The following is a 16,685-nucleotide window of genomic DNA, read 5'->3' on the forward strand; positions in this document are numbered from 1 at the left end:
GCTCTAAGAGAGCTGTGGCTATTCCAAGGTCACCCAGCTGGCTTCATGTGTAGGAGTGGGGAAACCAACCTGGTTCACCAGATTAGAGTCTGCCGCTCATGTGGAGGGGTGGGGAATCAAACCCAGTTGTCCAGATGAGAGTCTACCACTCTTAACCACTACACCATGCTGGCTTTCAAGGACAAGACAGCCAGGCTAGACAACCTTTTATCATCCCTTGGGTCTGATGTGCCTTTCTTGCATCCTTCAGGCTGTCTGTCTGGTGTGCCTCCAGTTCCTACACCTCCCACAACAAAGGACAGGCATCTGCCTGGCAACGGAAGAGACACAGGGAAGATATCGAGGTAAGCTCTCATATTCGTTGAAGTTCTCTGTGGAAATGTTGGCCAGTTTGTGTCACTCAAGCACGAGGAAGCTGCTTAATACTGAGTCACCCCCTTGCCGAGGCTGGCCACGGTTCTCCAGGGTCTCAGGCAGAGGTCGTTCACATTACCTGCTACCTGACTCTTTTAGCTGGAGTTGCTGCAGATTGAGCCCGGGATGTGCCTGCAAAGCAGATGCTCTACCACTGAGCCATGGTCCCTGAAGCTGAGTCAGACCCAGGATATGGTGATGGCTGCCAACTTGGAAGGCTTTAAGAGGGGAGTGGACATATTCATGGAGGAGAGGGGTATTCAGGGCTCCTGGTAGGGATGGTTGCTGGTCGTATGCACACCTATTCTCTCCAGGATCAGAGGAGCATGCCTCTTATATTAGGTGCTGTGGAGCACAAGCAAGATGCTGCTGCTGCAGTCGTCTTGTTTGTGGGCTTCCTAGATGCACCTGGTTGGCCACTGTGAGAACAGACTGCTGGACTTGATGGGCCTTGGTCTGATCCAGCACGGCTTTTCTTATGTTCTTATTTGATTCAAGTTCATAGGTGACTGAAAGGATCAGGCCCAGAATGTTTGCATTGTGAATATCAGTGGCTGCTAATTGGCTGTTGCTTTTGTTTTGGTCCCTCCTCCAGGATTACATCAGCCTCTTCCCACTGGATGATACCCAACCATCCAAACTCATGCGCCTGCTCAGCTCCAACGAGGAAGAGACCAGCATCTTGTCCAGCCCTAGTAAGTGGAATCCTGGTGAGGAACCTTTCCTGGAATTGAGATGGGCCCTGACAAGTTCTCTGGAAGAAACTGGCTAGTGTTTGGGGTGGGGGTGGGGGAAAATCCTGAGTTCTGATCCTGGTAAAGTTCCTCTTTTTTTTTGCTGTCAAGTCACAGCTGATTTATGGCGACCCCATAGGGTTTTCAAGGCAAGAGATGGCTCAGAGTTGGTGTGCCATTGCCTCCCTCTGCGTCTCAGCCCTGGTGTTCCTTGGAGGTCTCCCATCCAAATACTTTCCAGGGTCGAGGCTGAGAGTATGTGACTGGCCCAAGGTCACCCAGCAAGTTTCCACGGCAGACTGGAGATTCGACCCAAACTTCCCTTTACATTCCAAAATAACTTCTCTTGCCTTCTGAGAACTCCATGGTTTGGTCATGTGACACGGTCTCAAGCCTGTTTTTATCTCCATAACTGTAGGCATTAAATAGTTATATTTTGTGTGAAATGTAGTTGTTTTCCTACCAGAAGTAGCAGACCTTCCAATATTCATGGATTTTGTTATTTGTGGTGGTCCCATGAATGGATCCCCCATAAATTACAAGGGTTCACTATTATAATAAACAAGGAATGAATGAAGATGGGGAGTGTTTTTGTCTGGCTTGAGATGAAGACCAATGTCCTCTTTAAAGAGCATTTACAGTGAATTAGTTGCCAGCGCTGTGAATTTGGCTTTGGCTAGTCACTAACAAATCAAATCACCAGCCTTCAGTTTTTCTTTGCTTCCAGTGATTTGGGAACACTCCCCCCCCCACACTTTTGGGAAAAAAGACACATCTACATTTATTTCTTCATACATTTATCCTTTAAAAAACACACAACCAAAATAAATGTAAAACTGCTTTCAGGATTTAGGAGAGAGATGGGTGACATTACGGGCATGAGCCAGTTGGTGCCTTCCATAGGTGACTTTTCCATGGTTCAAACTTTAAACTGTCTTGCAGACTTTAGAAGTGTATGCGTGTTAAGTGCTGTCAAGTCGCTTCCGACTTACGGCAACCCTATGAATTAATGTCCTCCAAAATGTCCTTGCTCAGTTTTTGCAAACTGAGAGTCGTGGCTTCCTTTATTGAGCCAATCCATCTCATGTTGAGCCTTCCTCTTTACCTGCTGCCTTCAACTTTTGCTAGCATTATTGTCTTTTCCAGTGACTCTTTGTCTTCTCATAATGCGACCAAAGTTCAATAGCCTCAGTTTAGTCATTTTAGCTTCTAGGGAGAGTTCAGGCTTGATTTGATCTAGAACACACTGATTTGTTCTTTTTGGCCATCCACTTGAGAAGTAGGGTTCTCCATCCCCCCCAAGCGTGCCCTGGGAAAGGAAAAAGTTTCGATGTACACTGCATTAGTCAGGCTGCACCTGGAGTACTGTGTGCAGTTCTGGAGGCCTCACTTCAGAAAGGATGTGGACAGAATTGAGCAGGTGCAAAGGAGAGCGATGAGGATGATCCAGGGCCTGGAGACCAAGCCCTATGAGGAAAGGCTGGGAATGTTTAGTCTGCAGAAGAGGAGGTTGAGGGGGGGGGGGGGCATGATTGCTTGTTTTAAGTATTTGAAAGGCTGTCATGTAGAGGAGGGCAGAGAGTTGTTCCTGTTGGCAGCAGAGGATAGGACTCACAATAATGGGTATGAATTGCGGGTGAAAAGGTACCAGCTGGATATTAGGAAAAAATTTTTTACAGTAAGAGTTGTTCGGCGGTGGAATCAGCTACCCAGGGAGGTGCTGAGCTCCCCTTCACTGGCAATCTTTAAGCAGAGTCTGGACAAACACCTGTCAGGGATGCTCTAGGCTGATCCAGCATTAAGCCTCCTTTGCGGCGTTACTTCCCTTAACCAAGGCGCAAGCCTTTAGAATCCTAAAACGAAGGATCACAGACATTGGGAAACAATCTCTTCTTGCTAGTGCCGTAAGCTCTTGCTCGCCTCTACTCTATGGTATCTCCATGACCCCGAGCTCTCTACCTGGTTACTTCTACACTCTGACCTTCCCCTCCCTCAGACGCCTTTTTATGCAGGCCTGCTTAAATATCCTTCCCATGGCCTGGACCAGGGGCAGATATGCTAAGATCCCCCACGCGAAAAGGCTATGTTCTTGTGCTCATGGCCAAGCCGAAACAGTGGCCCATGTTTTGCTACACTGTGAGCATTGCTTACCCTTTCGCGAACAGATCATTGAACCCCTCTTGAAAGACAGCCCCAGCGGCACTGAAAGGAGCTAGTCAGATTTCTCTTAAGCGATAGTCATTCTCAGGTTACTGCAGGGGTTGCCAGTTTCCTGGGACTTATTTTAAATTACTCTAATCCACGTTTATGATTTTAAGTAAGAGTCCCGCTCTAGTTTTAAAACCTTCTTTTAACCTAAATAAGTATATATTTATTTTATGCCAATAAAGGTTTTGATATTGATATTGATTTCATTAAGCTGGGGGTTGGACTAGATGGCCTGTATGGCCCCTTCAACTCTATGATTCTATAAGAACATTTGCGCTGAATGTGGCGAGGGCGCTTGCAGCTAGACTCCCTGCTGTAAAAAAGTTACATGTGTTTTAACCTTAAAAATGCCTTTCAACGGTCAAGATGGCCATACTGTGTGTCCCACTTTCTAGCGTTCTGCTGCGGCAGAAAATGTTTATGGAAAGGGGTTGACAGCAGATATGGATGAAATGCAAGCATTTCCACCATTGCCCCAGTTATCAACCCAGAGACGTGAGTGAGCAGGAGCTGTGTTAGTAGAGCTGAGTGATAAACAGATGACCGGTGGTTTATGGGAATGGGGAACATTGCCGCTTCTCACCTTGGATCCATGCCCAGTAATTCAGAGAATCATGTCTTGGCTCCATTCCGTTTGCATGTTTTTCCATTGTTTAAAGATTTGATTTCCCCATATTTCATTATCCTTTGTCTGTAGTTTCACTTTTCTCCACCCTCCCCTGGTAGTGATGACATTTGGGACTTTTTCTTCCGGCCTGATTCCCTAGCAGTTAGTTGGCAGGGGCCATTTCCTCTTCCGTTGGAATAATTTGCACATGGATGAATTGCAACAGCCACAAAAGCCTGACATCTTCCTTGATCTAGCTGTGACTCAGTGGGAGGTTTGGGTCCCAAGTTGCACAAGCAGAGTTGTGCTGGAAGAAGCCCATTCTCCTGCCTCCCCCTTCCCACTGCAGCCTTCTCTGCCCCCTCCCCGCCATCCTTCTGTGGATCAGTGAATGACCTCCAGGAACCGTGTGGGGGGCAAGTGGGCCTGCAATATGGGGGGGGGGGGAGATGAGCAGAAGCCATCCTTTCCTGCTCTTCCATTGGCAGGATTGCTGTTATGCTGATGGAACCGCAGTTTAGGATCCAGGGCATAATTCCTGGAGTCATTGCTTCTCATTCTACTAGAGATCTGGGAAGAGACAGAAACCCCTTTCTTTTCATTTATTTACATTATTTAGAGTCCGCCTTTATCGCTGAGACTCGAGGCGGGATTGCGCACTGTAAGCCAATGCAATTGATAGGATAAGGCATCTAATAAGCAACGTAATAGGACTAGGATTTTTTTTTAAAAAAACACCCTGCATTTAGTCCAACCTCACATGAAGCCCACCAGCCAAGGCTGGGCTTTAGAAATAAAAGGTAAAAGTCGTCCCCTGTGCAAGCACTGGGTCATTCCTGACCCACGGGGTGACTTCACATCCCGACGTTTACCAGGCAGACTGTGTTTACAGGGTGGTTTGCCAGTGCCTTCCCCAGTCATCTTCCCTTTACCCCCAGCAAGCTGGGTGCTCATTTTACTGACCTCGGAAGGATGGAAGGCCGAGTCGACCTTGAGCCGGCTACCTGAAACCATCTTCCATCGGAATCAACTCAGGTCGTGAGCAGAGCTTTTGACTGCAGTACTGCAGCTTTACCACTCTGTGCCACGGGGCTCTTAGGCTTTAGAAATATAAGCAGGAAAGTGTCCAGCATAGCCTAATCATGTGAATTCCTAACCTAGGAGCCATTTTAAGGACCAGGGTACATCACTGGTTCCACTCCAGCTTATTGGCAAAAGGAGGCTGCAGGGCCGAGGGCAACAGAATACAGCTGCTGGCTTCAATTATGGAGTAGCTCTGGGTCTGGGTCTCCACAGGTGGTTGTGACGTTCTTGTTCCTTATTGGTCGCAGTAGGCTTCTTTGGGTGGATTGGCTCGTCTCCCTGCTGTGTCTTTTTGCTCAGAGCTGGGCTGTGTTGCACAGTTGCTGAGCCCCCCCCCCCCTTGATACACGCCTGTCGGGCCACCCGTTCAAGGTTTGCTGGAAGGCTGGAGTTAGGGGGACAGTTGCCAATGAAGCCAGTTTTGAGAGCAGGCAAACTGGTGGTGCTGAGACCAATTAGACCGAGATGCAGTGTGTTGTGAGGCGAAACTATTAAACGTGATGGTTATAATTTTTACAGCCTCAATGAAGAATGATACCAAACGTTGAAGGTGGCAGGCCGCAGTCATGGGTTTGGCCATTCCCCTCTTGCCATCTTGGGTCCCTCGAGGAACTTTACTGAGCCTCCCCACTCCCAATTTAATTCTCAAACTTGGACGTTTTCTCTTTCTTTAGCAGATCGGACCATGAGCAGTTCGCTCTCTGCCTCGCAGCTCCACACGGTCAGCATGAGAGACCCCCTCAACAGAGTGTTAGGTAAGCCTTTCACAGTTCTGGCCAGGCTGTGGGGAACGTTCCAGAACACGATTGGAGGCTTTCCTGACAGGACCTTTAAACCCAGGTCCAAATTATGTTGAGTTTTTGTTCGATTTTGAGATCACGAAGGGCTCCACTGTGAAACTTGTTCTCAGATTGCTGCAGTTTGTTCCTGGGATTTAAAGAAAAGAAGTGTCTCTCTCAAGTACAGGGGTTTGCTGTTCTGTCCTGGGAAATCACCAGAGCCCTTAACCTGTGACTGGATTTCAGGAGCAGAAGCATGATTGTTTTTTATAGTGTGTGGCTGTCTACGTGGGGCTCTCATTTTGCATATTAACTGCCAGTATCAGTTTATCGCCCTGACCTGGATGGCCCAGGCTAGCCTGATCTCGTCAGATCTCAGAATCTAAGCAGGGTCAGCCCTGGTTAGTATTTGGATGGGAGACCACCAAGGAATACCAGGGTTGCTGTGCAGAGGAAGGCACTGGCAAACCACCTCTGTTAGTCTCTTGCCATGAAAACCCCAAAAGGGGTTGCCATAAGTCGGCTGCGACTTGATGGTACTTTACACACACATCAGTTTATCAGGAGTTCACAACCTTTACGGCCATTTTGATTCATGAAGAAAACTCTGAGTGTTGCCTCAGACGTTCCCCCCCCAGAGAAGAAATATGGTGTAGTGGTTAAGAACGGTGGTTTGGAGCAGTGGAGTCTGATCTGGAGAACCAGGTTTGATTCCCCACTCCTCATGAGTGGCAAACTGGGTTGGTTTCCCCACTCCTACACACGAAGCCAGCTGGGTGACCTTGAGCAAGTCACTCTCTCTCAGCCCCACCTACCTCACAGGGTCTGTTGTGGGGAGGGAAGGAGAAGGTGATTGTAAGCCAGTTTGATTCTCCTTTAAGTGGCAGAGAAAGTCGGCATATAAAAAAGCCAACTCAACTCTTCTTGTGGTGGTGTCTTATCTCTGTTGGCTAGAAAAGTGCTAGTTATAATTTATTTTCCATTTATTAATTAAAATACTTATACCCCACCTTTCCCACCATCCATGCTGGCTCATGTTGTTTCTTGTGCTCCTTCTATTTTTGTGCTGGCCGCTAATAACTTTCAACATTTTCTCCCATACTGTCCCTGGCTGCAGTTTAACAGCTATAGGGTGAGAGTTGGTTTAGTATTGTGGTTGGGAGAATGAGATGTGATGCAGAACTCTCCTTTCCACCCTGAGCTCACTTGGTGGCTTTAGACAAGATGGTCCTTTTTTAGCTTCAGGCCCCCCTTCCCCACAATATGAGGATAACAACAGCAACCTTGTAGGGTCGTTGTAAGGAGAACAGTGAGGTAATGTGTGTGGAGTGTTCTGAATGCTCAGAACTGCTATAGAAATGTGAAGTGCTATTTGCCATTTCTTGTTTTAGTTTAAGCATGTTTGAAATAGTTTTCTGGCCCAGGGGCCAGGCTTTGCTCACGTTCTTCCCTTGTCTGTTCCTCAGCCAACCTCTTCCTGCTGATCTCCTCCATTTTGGGCGCCAAGACAGCCGGGACACACACCCAGTTTGTCCAGTGGTTCATGGAGGAGTGTGTGGAATGCTTGGAACAGGGTAGCCGTGGCAGCATCCTACAGTTCATGCCTTTCACCATGGTCAGTTAACTCCTCTGTTTGCGTAGTCCCTTCCGGGTGCTCCTTGAGTCGTCCTCCAGGCAACTGGCCTCCTCTTAGAGATCCTTGCAGTGTGACTTGAGCCTTTGGGGGTCCTTTTTATTTATTTTCTGGGCCAATTCCCCCCCCCATTCATTGGATAGCTGCAGCTACAATGCTGCCAGTGTTCCCCCATTTTGATTGACTGCATTTTCCCACCTTTAATCCCAGTTAGTCAGTCGCAGCAATATTAAATGCGTCCAATGGTACCCTAAATCAGGGTTCGTTATCATGGCTTCTGTGCAGTCCAGCCACGGAGAAGATTAGAAAGCTTCTGGAAGAGTTAGCTCCCTAGGAGCGCTCTCCTCCCCCCATCCGTGACCAAGCCTTAACAACTTTTCCCGCCCATGGGTCATGACGGGGAGTGGGGAGCACTCTTCCCTCAGTTCTCATTCTGCTGCCGCGAACAGCGATTTCGACATTTTCCTTGCGGTCGCCTGAGGTAAAGTGAATCGTTTTACAATTCAATTTTCTTTTCTCTTACCCGCGTTGGGAAGACTTTTTTCGGAAGAGTTTTTTTCTATTTTATGGATACGCCGCCCTTTAAAAAATGTCGCTCTTGTGGCTTGAAAATGGCAGCGTCTGATGAGCATCATGATTGCCTTTTTTGTTTGGGAGAGGGCCACATCGTAGCCTCCTGTAGGCCCTGCTTCTTGTTTACAGACAAGGGCCGCCGGGATCGTGCCAGAAAACTTAAGGTGGCCTTGTACGAAAAGGCCTTTCGGCCCGATATGGGGACGGCAAGTGGATCTCTGTCCACTACCAAGAGATCCAAAGACATCCCCGATGTACCCAGAGTGTCGTCGGAGCCGCCTGCTAAAAAGCATAAGGAGAAGAAGAAGCATCTTTCTTCCCCCAAGAAACGCTCGGGCTCCAAAGGAGAGGGCTGCGCACCCTCGGCGCCGACAGCATTGACTTCAGCTGTGGCAGTGTCGACTCCGGGCTCAGCGTCGACTTAGACACAGAAACGAGCGTCCTCTTACTCACCTCCGCCCCCGATACCGGCGTCGACAGCTTCTTCGCCAAGACATAGGGCACCCTCCAGAAGAGGCTCCAGATCACCACGGGATAGATCAAAGTCTCCCCAGTCTAGGTTTCCTGGTGAGCGAGGCCGTAGCCCTCACAAGCGCCTGCAGAGTGCGGTAGCACCTGCTACAGGGCGTCCTCTCACCCCCTCACCCTTGGGGGTAGAGGTTGATTTATCGTCTTTGGAAGAAGACATCTTAGAGGTGGATGAAGTCTTCACTTCCGACCCAGAAGACCTACCCGAGAGGGAACCCCTCCGTATGGAGTATCGCCCTCAGTTCCAGGACTGGAGCCCTTACGGTTTTTGCCCGCCACCCTGGTATCCGCCGTTCCCGTACGGAGGTCACCCATACGCCTATGGGGACCATCGGCGCCATGCTGACTTCGGGTTTCGACGCCATATGGAGGGCGACTATTCATGTCATATCGCCGTTGATCATTCTACCTAAACAAACAGGGTGGAACCAATTCCCAGCTCTTTGCAAGGAGGCTACCCTTATTTGGGAATGGGCGATAGAGCATCAGGTGTCCCTCTCAGCCATCCACGTGGCGGGGTGCTCCAATATAACGGCAGACGCCCTAAGCAGAGATACCTCCGAGATCACGAGTGGGCTATCCCTCTTTTTTTCCTTCAACCCATTTTCTTAGAGTGGGGCTGGCCGGAGATAGACCTTTTTGCCTCGGCAGAAAATGCAAAGTGCGGACTGTTCTGCTTCAGAGCAGCGACAGAGCCCGGTTCCTTGGGGGACGCTTTTCAAATGCTCTGGGTAGGGAAGTTGCTGTACGCTTTTACTCCAATCCCCCTAATTCACAGGGTAGTGGGGAAAGTGCTGCAGGACGGGGCAGACATGATCCTGATAACGCCTTTTTGGCCAAAGAGACCATGGTTCGCCACCCTCTGGGACATGTCATTGCACTGGTACAGGGAACTTCCAGACACCCCGTACCTCCTAGAAAGGGGATCAGTGCTGCATCACAACCCTGCATCACTCCACCTTGTAGCCTGGAGGATCACAGTGTGACCTCCTGGTCAGATAGAGTAGCCCACATCCTCCTTTCTTCCCGCAAACCTTCCACCAGAAGAGCCTATGCTCTCAAGTGGACAAGGTTCTCCACTTGGGCAATGGGTATAGGAATATACCCATTGCCCAAAGGGCTATACTACCTGTTGTTTTTGACTACCTTTTATCCCTAAAGGACGATGGGTTATCGAACTCTTTGATAAAATGTCACCTAGCAACTATTTCAGCTTTCCATGATGGTATAGATTGTGCTACTTTATTTTCCAATAAACTTTGTAAAAAGTTTCTTAAATGACTGGACAATGTATTTCCTCCAGTTCAGGCTCCAGTCCATCATGGAGTCTCTCTTTAGTCCTTTCCCACCTTACTTCTAAACCTTTCGAGCCGATGGCCTCAGTGGATCTCTCACTGGTGTCTTATAAAATTGCTTTCCTTTTGGCTGTCACATCCGCTAGGAGAGTCAGTGATCTCAGAGCCCTGAGAGCGGATCCCCCTTTCACTAAGTTCTTTCCGAATAGGGTAGTCCTACGACCTAGTTTGTCCTATCTCCCGAAGGTGGTTTCCAAGTTCCACCTTTCCCAAGACATCACCTTACCAGTGTTTTTTCCCGACCCTACCTCTCCAGCTGAGAGACAATTCCATTCACTAGACTTATGCAGAGCTCTACTTTTTTATTTACAAGCAACCAGATCGTTTCGACAAGATAACAATTTATTTGTTTTAGTGGCCCAAATAAAGGGAAGGTAGTATCCACACAGACCCTCTCGCGTTGGGTTGTTTCGGCCATCAGATTGGCATACCAATCACCTGCATTCACACTCCACTAGGGCCCAGGCAACGTCAACGGCTTTCAGCTCGATGGGTGACATCGTGGAGATCTGCAAAGCTGCGACGTGGTCCACGCCGATGACCTTCATCCAGCACTATGCCATGGAAGTCGATTCAAGAGCTGACGCAGCTGTGGGAAAAGCAGTGTTGAACACGTTATTTCGTTGAGCACCACACACCCACCTCCACAGTAAGTGAGCTTGCTATTCTCCCATGTGGGACTGCACAGAAGCCATGTTAACAAAAAACAGTGTTGCACTTACCTGTAACTGTTGTTCGTTGAATGGTTTTCTGTGCAGGCACACATCCCTCCCTCCTTCCCCGCTGTGGGTGGTCACCGTAAAAGAGTGTACTCCCCGCGGCGGCGACTGGAGAACTGAGGGAAGAGTGCTCCCCACCCCCCGAAGAGTGGTTCCCACCTTCCAGAAGCTTTCTAATCTTCTCCGTGGCTGGCCTGCGCCTGCGCAGTCCCATGTGTGCCTGCACAGAAGACCATTCAATGAACAACAGTTACAGGTAAGTGCAACACTGTTTTTCTCCACCGTGGCGCCTGTGGGTGCCATGGCACCCGCTGGCATTACTAGCGTGGTGTAGTGGTCAAGAGCAGTGGCTTGGAGCAGCGGACTCTGATCTGGAGAACAGGGTTTGATTCCCCACTCCTCCATGTGAGCGGCGGACCCTAATCAGGTGAACCGGGTTGGTTTCCCACTCCTACACATGAAGCCAACTAGGTAACGTTGAGCTAGTCACACCTCTTAGAGCTCTCTCAGCCCTACCTACCTCACAGGGAGTATATTGTGGGGAAAGGAAGGGAAGGTGATTGTAAGCTGGTTTGATTTTCCCTTAAGTGGTAGAGAAAATCAGCATATGAAAACCAACTTTTCTTCTTCTTTCCTGGTGCCCACCAAGTGTTTTAGAAGGAGGGTGGGGCCAGGTAGGGCTTTTGCCCTTGCAGGACTTCTGATTGACCATTGAAGATTTAGTTGGATGGGTAGATTTGTGAAAATGTTGCTTTGGCAGCAGCTGCTACCCCAACACAAGGATCTACACAGTGTGCCTGAAGATCAGCTGCTGCAGCCATTTTGTGGCTGGTTCCGCCTCCTGTGGCAGCCATTTTGGGGCTGCACCCACTAGGCCGTATCAAAACCCCCAAAGTGCCTACAGCCTGAAAAAAGCTAGGGACTTCTGCCCTAAAGAGTAACAACATTCATTGAGTTGGAGCTCAGTTCATCAAATGCATGAAGTATCCATAGGAGATAAGTTTACACTCAGAGTTTAAAGCGACAGGAATGTTGCTTTTCCGAAGCTACTTATACCCGTTCTGGCGGGGAAAATAAAGAGTACCTGTAGAAAAAATATTCTTGAGAGTAAAATGAGCTCAAGGGTGGCTTTTTCCAGTGGGAAAACGGCACAGGCAGAGAAGGTTTCAAGAAGTCCCTCTTCTTGAATGCAGTTCTTCCCCTTGAACAGCAGCCCCTGTGCTTGCCATTAGAAAGGGGAGATATTCCCCTTTTCTAATTGCAACCACGGGGTCTGCTTTTCAAAACAATTACGGAAGAAAAGGCTCTTTGCTCCTCAGACCTTTAGCTTTCCTGCCACCAGAGGGAGTCCATCGGCAGGAAATGGAAATACCAAAGAAAATTGCAGAAGTCTTAAGTGAAATACTTCCCCCCAGAGATATTCAGAATCAAAACAGAACAAATGCTGGGAGGATTGCTAGTACTTTTTTTTTTTTTTTTTTAAGGCTGTAAGGATGCTTGCTTGCTTGCGTACCTCTTTATTATCTCCTTAATGGTTTATTACGTAGTGGAAGGTTTTGGGGTCAATTAAACAAAACCCTTTGGGGTGGGACAGGGGCTTCTTCACATAAGTCCCAATCCAAATTGGGGTCCTCAGACTCACCCATTCAAATATGCTCCTCTTAGATGTGTGAACTTTTTTATACATTGAAAGGTACCTTTGGGGAGGGGGATTGCCACCAGCTTTTCATGGGGGCAGTGGGGAGGTGGCTAAGTGGTATGAATTAATTATTAATTATTATTAATTAATCGCCTCTTTTGTTGTCTCTCTGAAGCTTTATCGTGTGTCTGCAAATGACAGGATGTTGGTATCAAAAGCTGAATGGCAGGGGTGGGCTCAGTGGTAGAGCATCTGCTTGGCATGCAGAAGGTCCCAGGTTCAATCCCCGGCATATCCAATTAAAGAAGCTGGCAGTAGGTGATGTGATAGACCTCTACCTAAGACCCTGGACAGCCGCTGTCAGTCTGAGTAGACAATACTGACCTTGATGAACCAAGGGTCTGATTTAGTATAAGGTCGTTTCATGTACATTTCCTCCTGAACCCACAGTGGAGGGGGGCTGTGGCCCAATGGTAGAGCATCTGCTTGGCATTCAGAAAGTCCCAGGTTCAATCCCTGGCATCTCCAGTTAAAGGGACCAGGCAAGTAGGTGATGTGAAAGACCTCTGCCTGAGATCCTGGAGAGCCGCTGCCGGTCTGAGTAGATAATACTGACTTCGATGGACCTTGATGGTCTGATTCAGTATAAGGCAGCCTCATGTGTTCATGACAACCTGTCCCTTCTAGTTGGGTGCAATGATTAAACTATAAATTAAACCTGTCACTTCTATTTTCTGGGAATTGGCTGCCTAGGGAGGTGGTGAGCTCCCCCCTCACTGGCAGTCTAAGCAGAGGCTGGAAAAGCACTTGTCAGGGATGCTGTAGACTGATCCTGCATTAAGCAGGGGGTTGGACTAGAGGATCTGTATGGCCCCTTCCAGCTCTATGATTCTATTTATATTTCATTTATTTGGGTGCAATGGTTAAACTAAACTAAATTAAACCTATTGCTTCCATTTATATTTCATTTATTTGTTTCTAATCACACTTTACAATTATTCTGTCCTAAAAGCGGCTTGCAGCATTTCAAAATAATGCTCCTTCCCCTCTCCCCTTTCTGATACGGCAGCACTCCCGGTACTCAGCCCCTGTGGGTGGGCTCAGACAGGCAACTGCTTGCCTGGGGTGCGCTGCAGCCCCCTCCTCCCGGGACCTGAGATCTCGTAACGTCTTCCGGGCCAAGCTGGGGAGAGCCAAGTTCTGCTCTACCACAGAAGCCGTTCACTCACTCAGCTTGCAAGTTACATCTTGGATGAGCAATGCAAAGAAGGGAAAGAAGCAAACTTTTTAATATTTGGATTGCCGATGCTGAATGTTACTTCTTTTTGAGCTGTTAAATAATATATATAAGTAGACTTGGCTTGATGCGATCCCTCATTTTATATACGTGAAAGCGTATGCATACACGCAGGAATAAATACAAGGAAACTTATACTGGTAGTGAAGCAGAAGAAGAAGAGTTGGTTTTTATATGCCGACTTTCTCTACCACTTAAGGAAGAATCAAACCGGTTTACAATCGCCTTCCTTTCTCCTCCCCACAACAGACACCTTGTGAGGTAGGTGAGGCTGAGAGAGTTCGGAGAGAACTGTCACTAGCCCAAGGTAACCCAACTGGCTTCATGTGTAGGAGTGGGGAAACCAACCCTGTTCACCAGATTAGCCTCCGCCGCTCATGTGGAGGAGTAGGGAATCAAACCCGGTTCTCCAGATCAGAGCCCACCGCTCCAAACCATGGCTCTTAACCACTACACCACGCTGGCTGGGAAAGGGATAGAATCAGAATAATTGAAAGAGAAAATTCAGGGAGGGGTTTTTGCAGTCAGCTTTTTTAATTGCCCCCTTAGGAGCTTGACATCTTGTGAGAATTTAGACCCACAGTTACAGAGATCGCAGTATCTCTTCAGCGGCTGTTATTCCCATTCCCTCTGATGGACCAGTCCATGAATCTGTCGTGTCCCCTTTTCCTGCTAGCATCTGTCTGTCAGTATGATCCCCCCTTGACCTCTTTCTCCTCCTTTCCCCCCCTCTGGGCAGGTCTCGGAGCTGGTGAAAGCATCTACCATGTCCAGCCCCAAAATCGTACTGGCCATCACGGACCTCAGCTTGCCCCTGGGCCGCCGGGTGGCTGCCAAAGCCATTGCCGCCTTGTGAGCATCACAGAGGGCCCCCGCTGCAGGCGCCGGCAGATCCTGAGAGCGCAATCGCAGTGGCAAGGTAATGGAAGCACGGGTCTCCTCTGAAAGGTGCCGCAGGGCTTCTCGAAAGCAGCGCAGGAGTGCCACAGGAGCAGCCCGGATTGCAGCGACGGGAGAAGATTGCCAAGCTGGTCTTGAATGCATCTCGAGAGCATCCCTGCTAGTTGCTTAAACGGCATAGTGGCTGTCACGCTTAAGCGTCACCAAGGATCATGGGGGATTTTCCTTCATCTAGCAGCATGACTGCTTCTCAGCACCGCTGGCTGTCATCTGACAGTGTCCTCCAGATTTTGTGGATGCTTTTCCTTCAGTTTGTCTTTGATTTTTAAGAAGAAAAATCTGGGTTCTCTTATCCCATTTTGCGGGGCAGGGGGGGAATCTGCAAAGAGCTGCTTTGCTAAGCAAACAGTTCATGGGACAATTTTTTAAGATCAATTTCTCCTTCGTATTTAAAAAAAAAGCTGCACAAACTTTTGGACAAGAAAATAAGGGAAACACTGTACTCCTTAACAGAAGCTAATTTTCTCAAAGGATTGAATTTCACAAAGCAAGCATGATCAATCTGATTCCATCATGTTTTTTCTATCCTCACCTTCTTGTGTACAGATTTTGCATTACTTTCCTTGGCTTTTGTGAATATACTTTTCTAAAAAAAATAAATACTGAAAAATTGGTTGGTTGGTTTGCTTACCCTCACATGGTGAGTTGATTGAGGTTAAATACAGATACATTCCGTAATTACACTGCATGGGGCAACGTATGTGATGCTGGGCACAAAACTCAGCATCCTGAGAATCTCAGCAAGTTCTTACGGACAGGCATGGAAAGTAAGCAGTGGGGGTCTGAGATATTGTTATTAGATCTGTTTTGGCTCTAGCAAGCCTTTTTGCAGGTTCATGTGCATGGGCTAAGAAACATCAGCCGTGGAGTGGACATTTTTGCTCCAGCGTGGTGTAGTGGTTAAGAGTGGCGGACTAATCTGGAGAACCAGTTTGATTCCCCGCTCCTTCGCATGAGCGGCGAACTAATCTGGAGAACCAGGTTCAATTCCCCGCTCCTCCTCATGCAGCCTGCTGGGTGACCTTGGGCTAGTCACCGTTCTGTCCGAACCCTCTCAGCCCCACCTATGTCACAAGGTGCCTGTTGTGGGGAGGGGAAGGAAAGGCAATTGTAAACAACTTTGAGACTCCTTAAAGGTAGAGAAAATCGGGGTATAAAAACCAACTCTTTTTCTTTTTGGGGCTGAAAATAGTCAGGGATGTTTTATGCATGGTCGCTTTAACCTCCTCTATTACCCGTTTCAGTCGGATCAAATTTTTCAGTATGCACAATATCTCATTCCTTGGAAACTCAACACTGTTTCGACGCAAAACGAACCCGGCTTTTCCCATTCCTCTTCTGGCTCAAATTAAACCGTTCATCCTGGCTCATTCTGGAGTCACAGAGCTGGCATACTCCGTTCTCAGGTTGAGCTTCCCCGCACCATCACGCCCCACCCTTTCCAACCCCCTCTTCAAGGGGAAAACAGAAGATTGGCTTCTCTCACAGCCAATCACAAAGCAGTGTGTAAAGGCAGGGATTCAAGTACTTCCTGCTACCTCTGAGCTCTTTCTGAGCAATAGAAAGCTTTTTTATGCGGCAGTTGGGTCTAGGGGGAAGGAAATCTTCTCTCAAGGGGAGCACTGTGAGGTAAGCCAATTGCAGAGCAGCATTTAAAGGGGTGGGACTTGATTTGAGCTTGGGAGAGTGCTTTTCTGTATTCATGCCTCCATTAGCACACAGTTTCGTCCCTGATCATTCAAGCCAATGCATACAGTTTTCCCCAAATCGGGTTACTTTAACGTGCGATGAACCCAGGTCCAAGCAGGGAGATCCAGCCCATGCATAAAAGACCAGGGAGAAAATGCAGGCCCTGAGAATATACATCAACAAATCTGGCTGTCCTCTACTCTGTTTTTCTGGTCAGGGCTTGCTGACAGCGTTTGACCCAGTTTTCATTTTTTGTTGATGTCTCCAGCCCCTGTTGATCTCTGGAAATTCCAGAATTTGTGAGTGAGGGTTAAACACCGAGTCTCTTTCGCAGCATGTGTGAGTAATAGGCGTTCCCTCTAATCCCTCTATTGATATTAAGAGGAAGACATTTTTATTGTTACTAAAATCATTTGCTGGAATTTATAATTCAAGCCTGACTCATGTGCCAAAACATGGAGCTCTGT

The 16,685-nt window shown here is 48.2% G+C and overlaps 1 protein-coding gene across 3 annotated transcripts in view; it reads left to right on the top strand.

The window, feature by feature from the left end:
- Positions 1 to 14,446, top strand: part of MED24 (mediator complex subunit 24) — a 67,430-nt gene extending 52,984 nt beyond the window's left edge. Inside the window, exons 21-25 of one of the 3 annotated variants that reach the window (XM_056863456.1) lie at positions 251 to 344; positions 1,010 to 1,124; positions 5,721 to 5,801; positions 7,292 to 7,440; positions 14,309 to 14,446. In XM_056863456.1, coding sequence (XP_056719434.1) covers positions 251 to 344; positions 1,010 to 1,124; positions 5,721 to 5,801; positions 7,292 to 7,440; positions 14,309 to 14,425 — 556 coding nt within the window. In that variant the 3' untranslated portion in view covers positions 14,426 to 14,446. The remainder of the gene's footprint in view (positions 1 to 250; positions 345 to 1,009; positions 1,125 to 5,720; positions 5,802 to 7,291; positions 7,441 to 14,308) is intronic. The other 2 variants (XM_056863457.1, XM_056863458.1) reach the window with 2 other exon arrangements.
- Positions 14,447 to 16,685: the final 2,239 nt, after the last annotated feature.

The sequence above is a fragment of the Euleptes europaea genome, chromosome 18 (genome assembly GCF_029931775.1).
Source record: "Euleptes europaea isolate rEulEur1 chromosome 18, rEulEur1.hap1, whole genome shotgun sequence".
Taxonomy (NCBI): Eukaryota; Metazoa; Chordata; class Lepidosauria; order Squamata; family Sphaerodactylidae; genus Euleptes; species Euleptes europaea.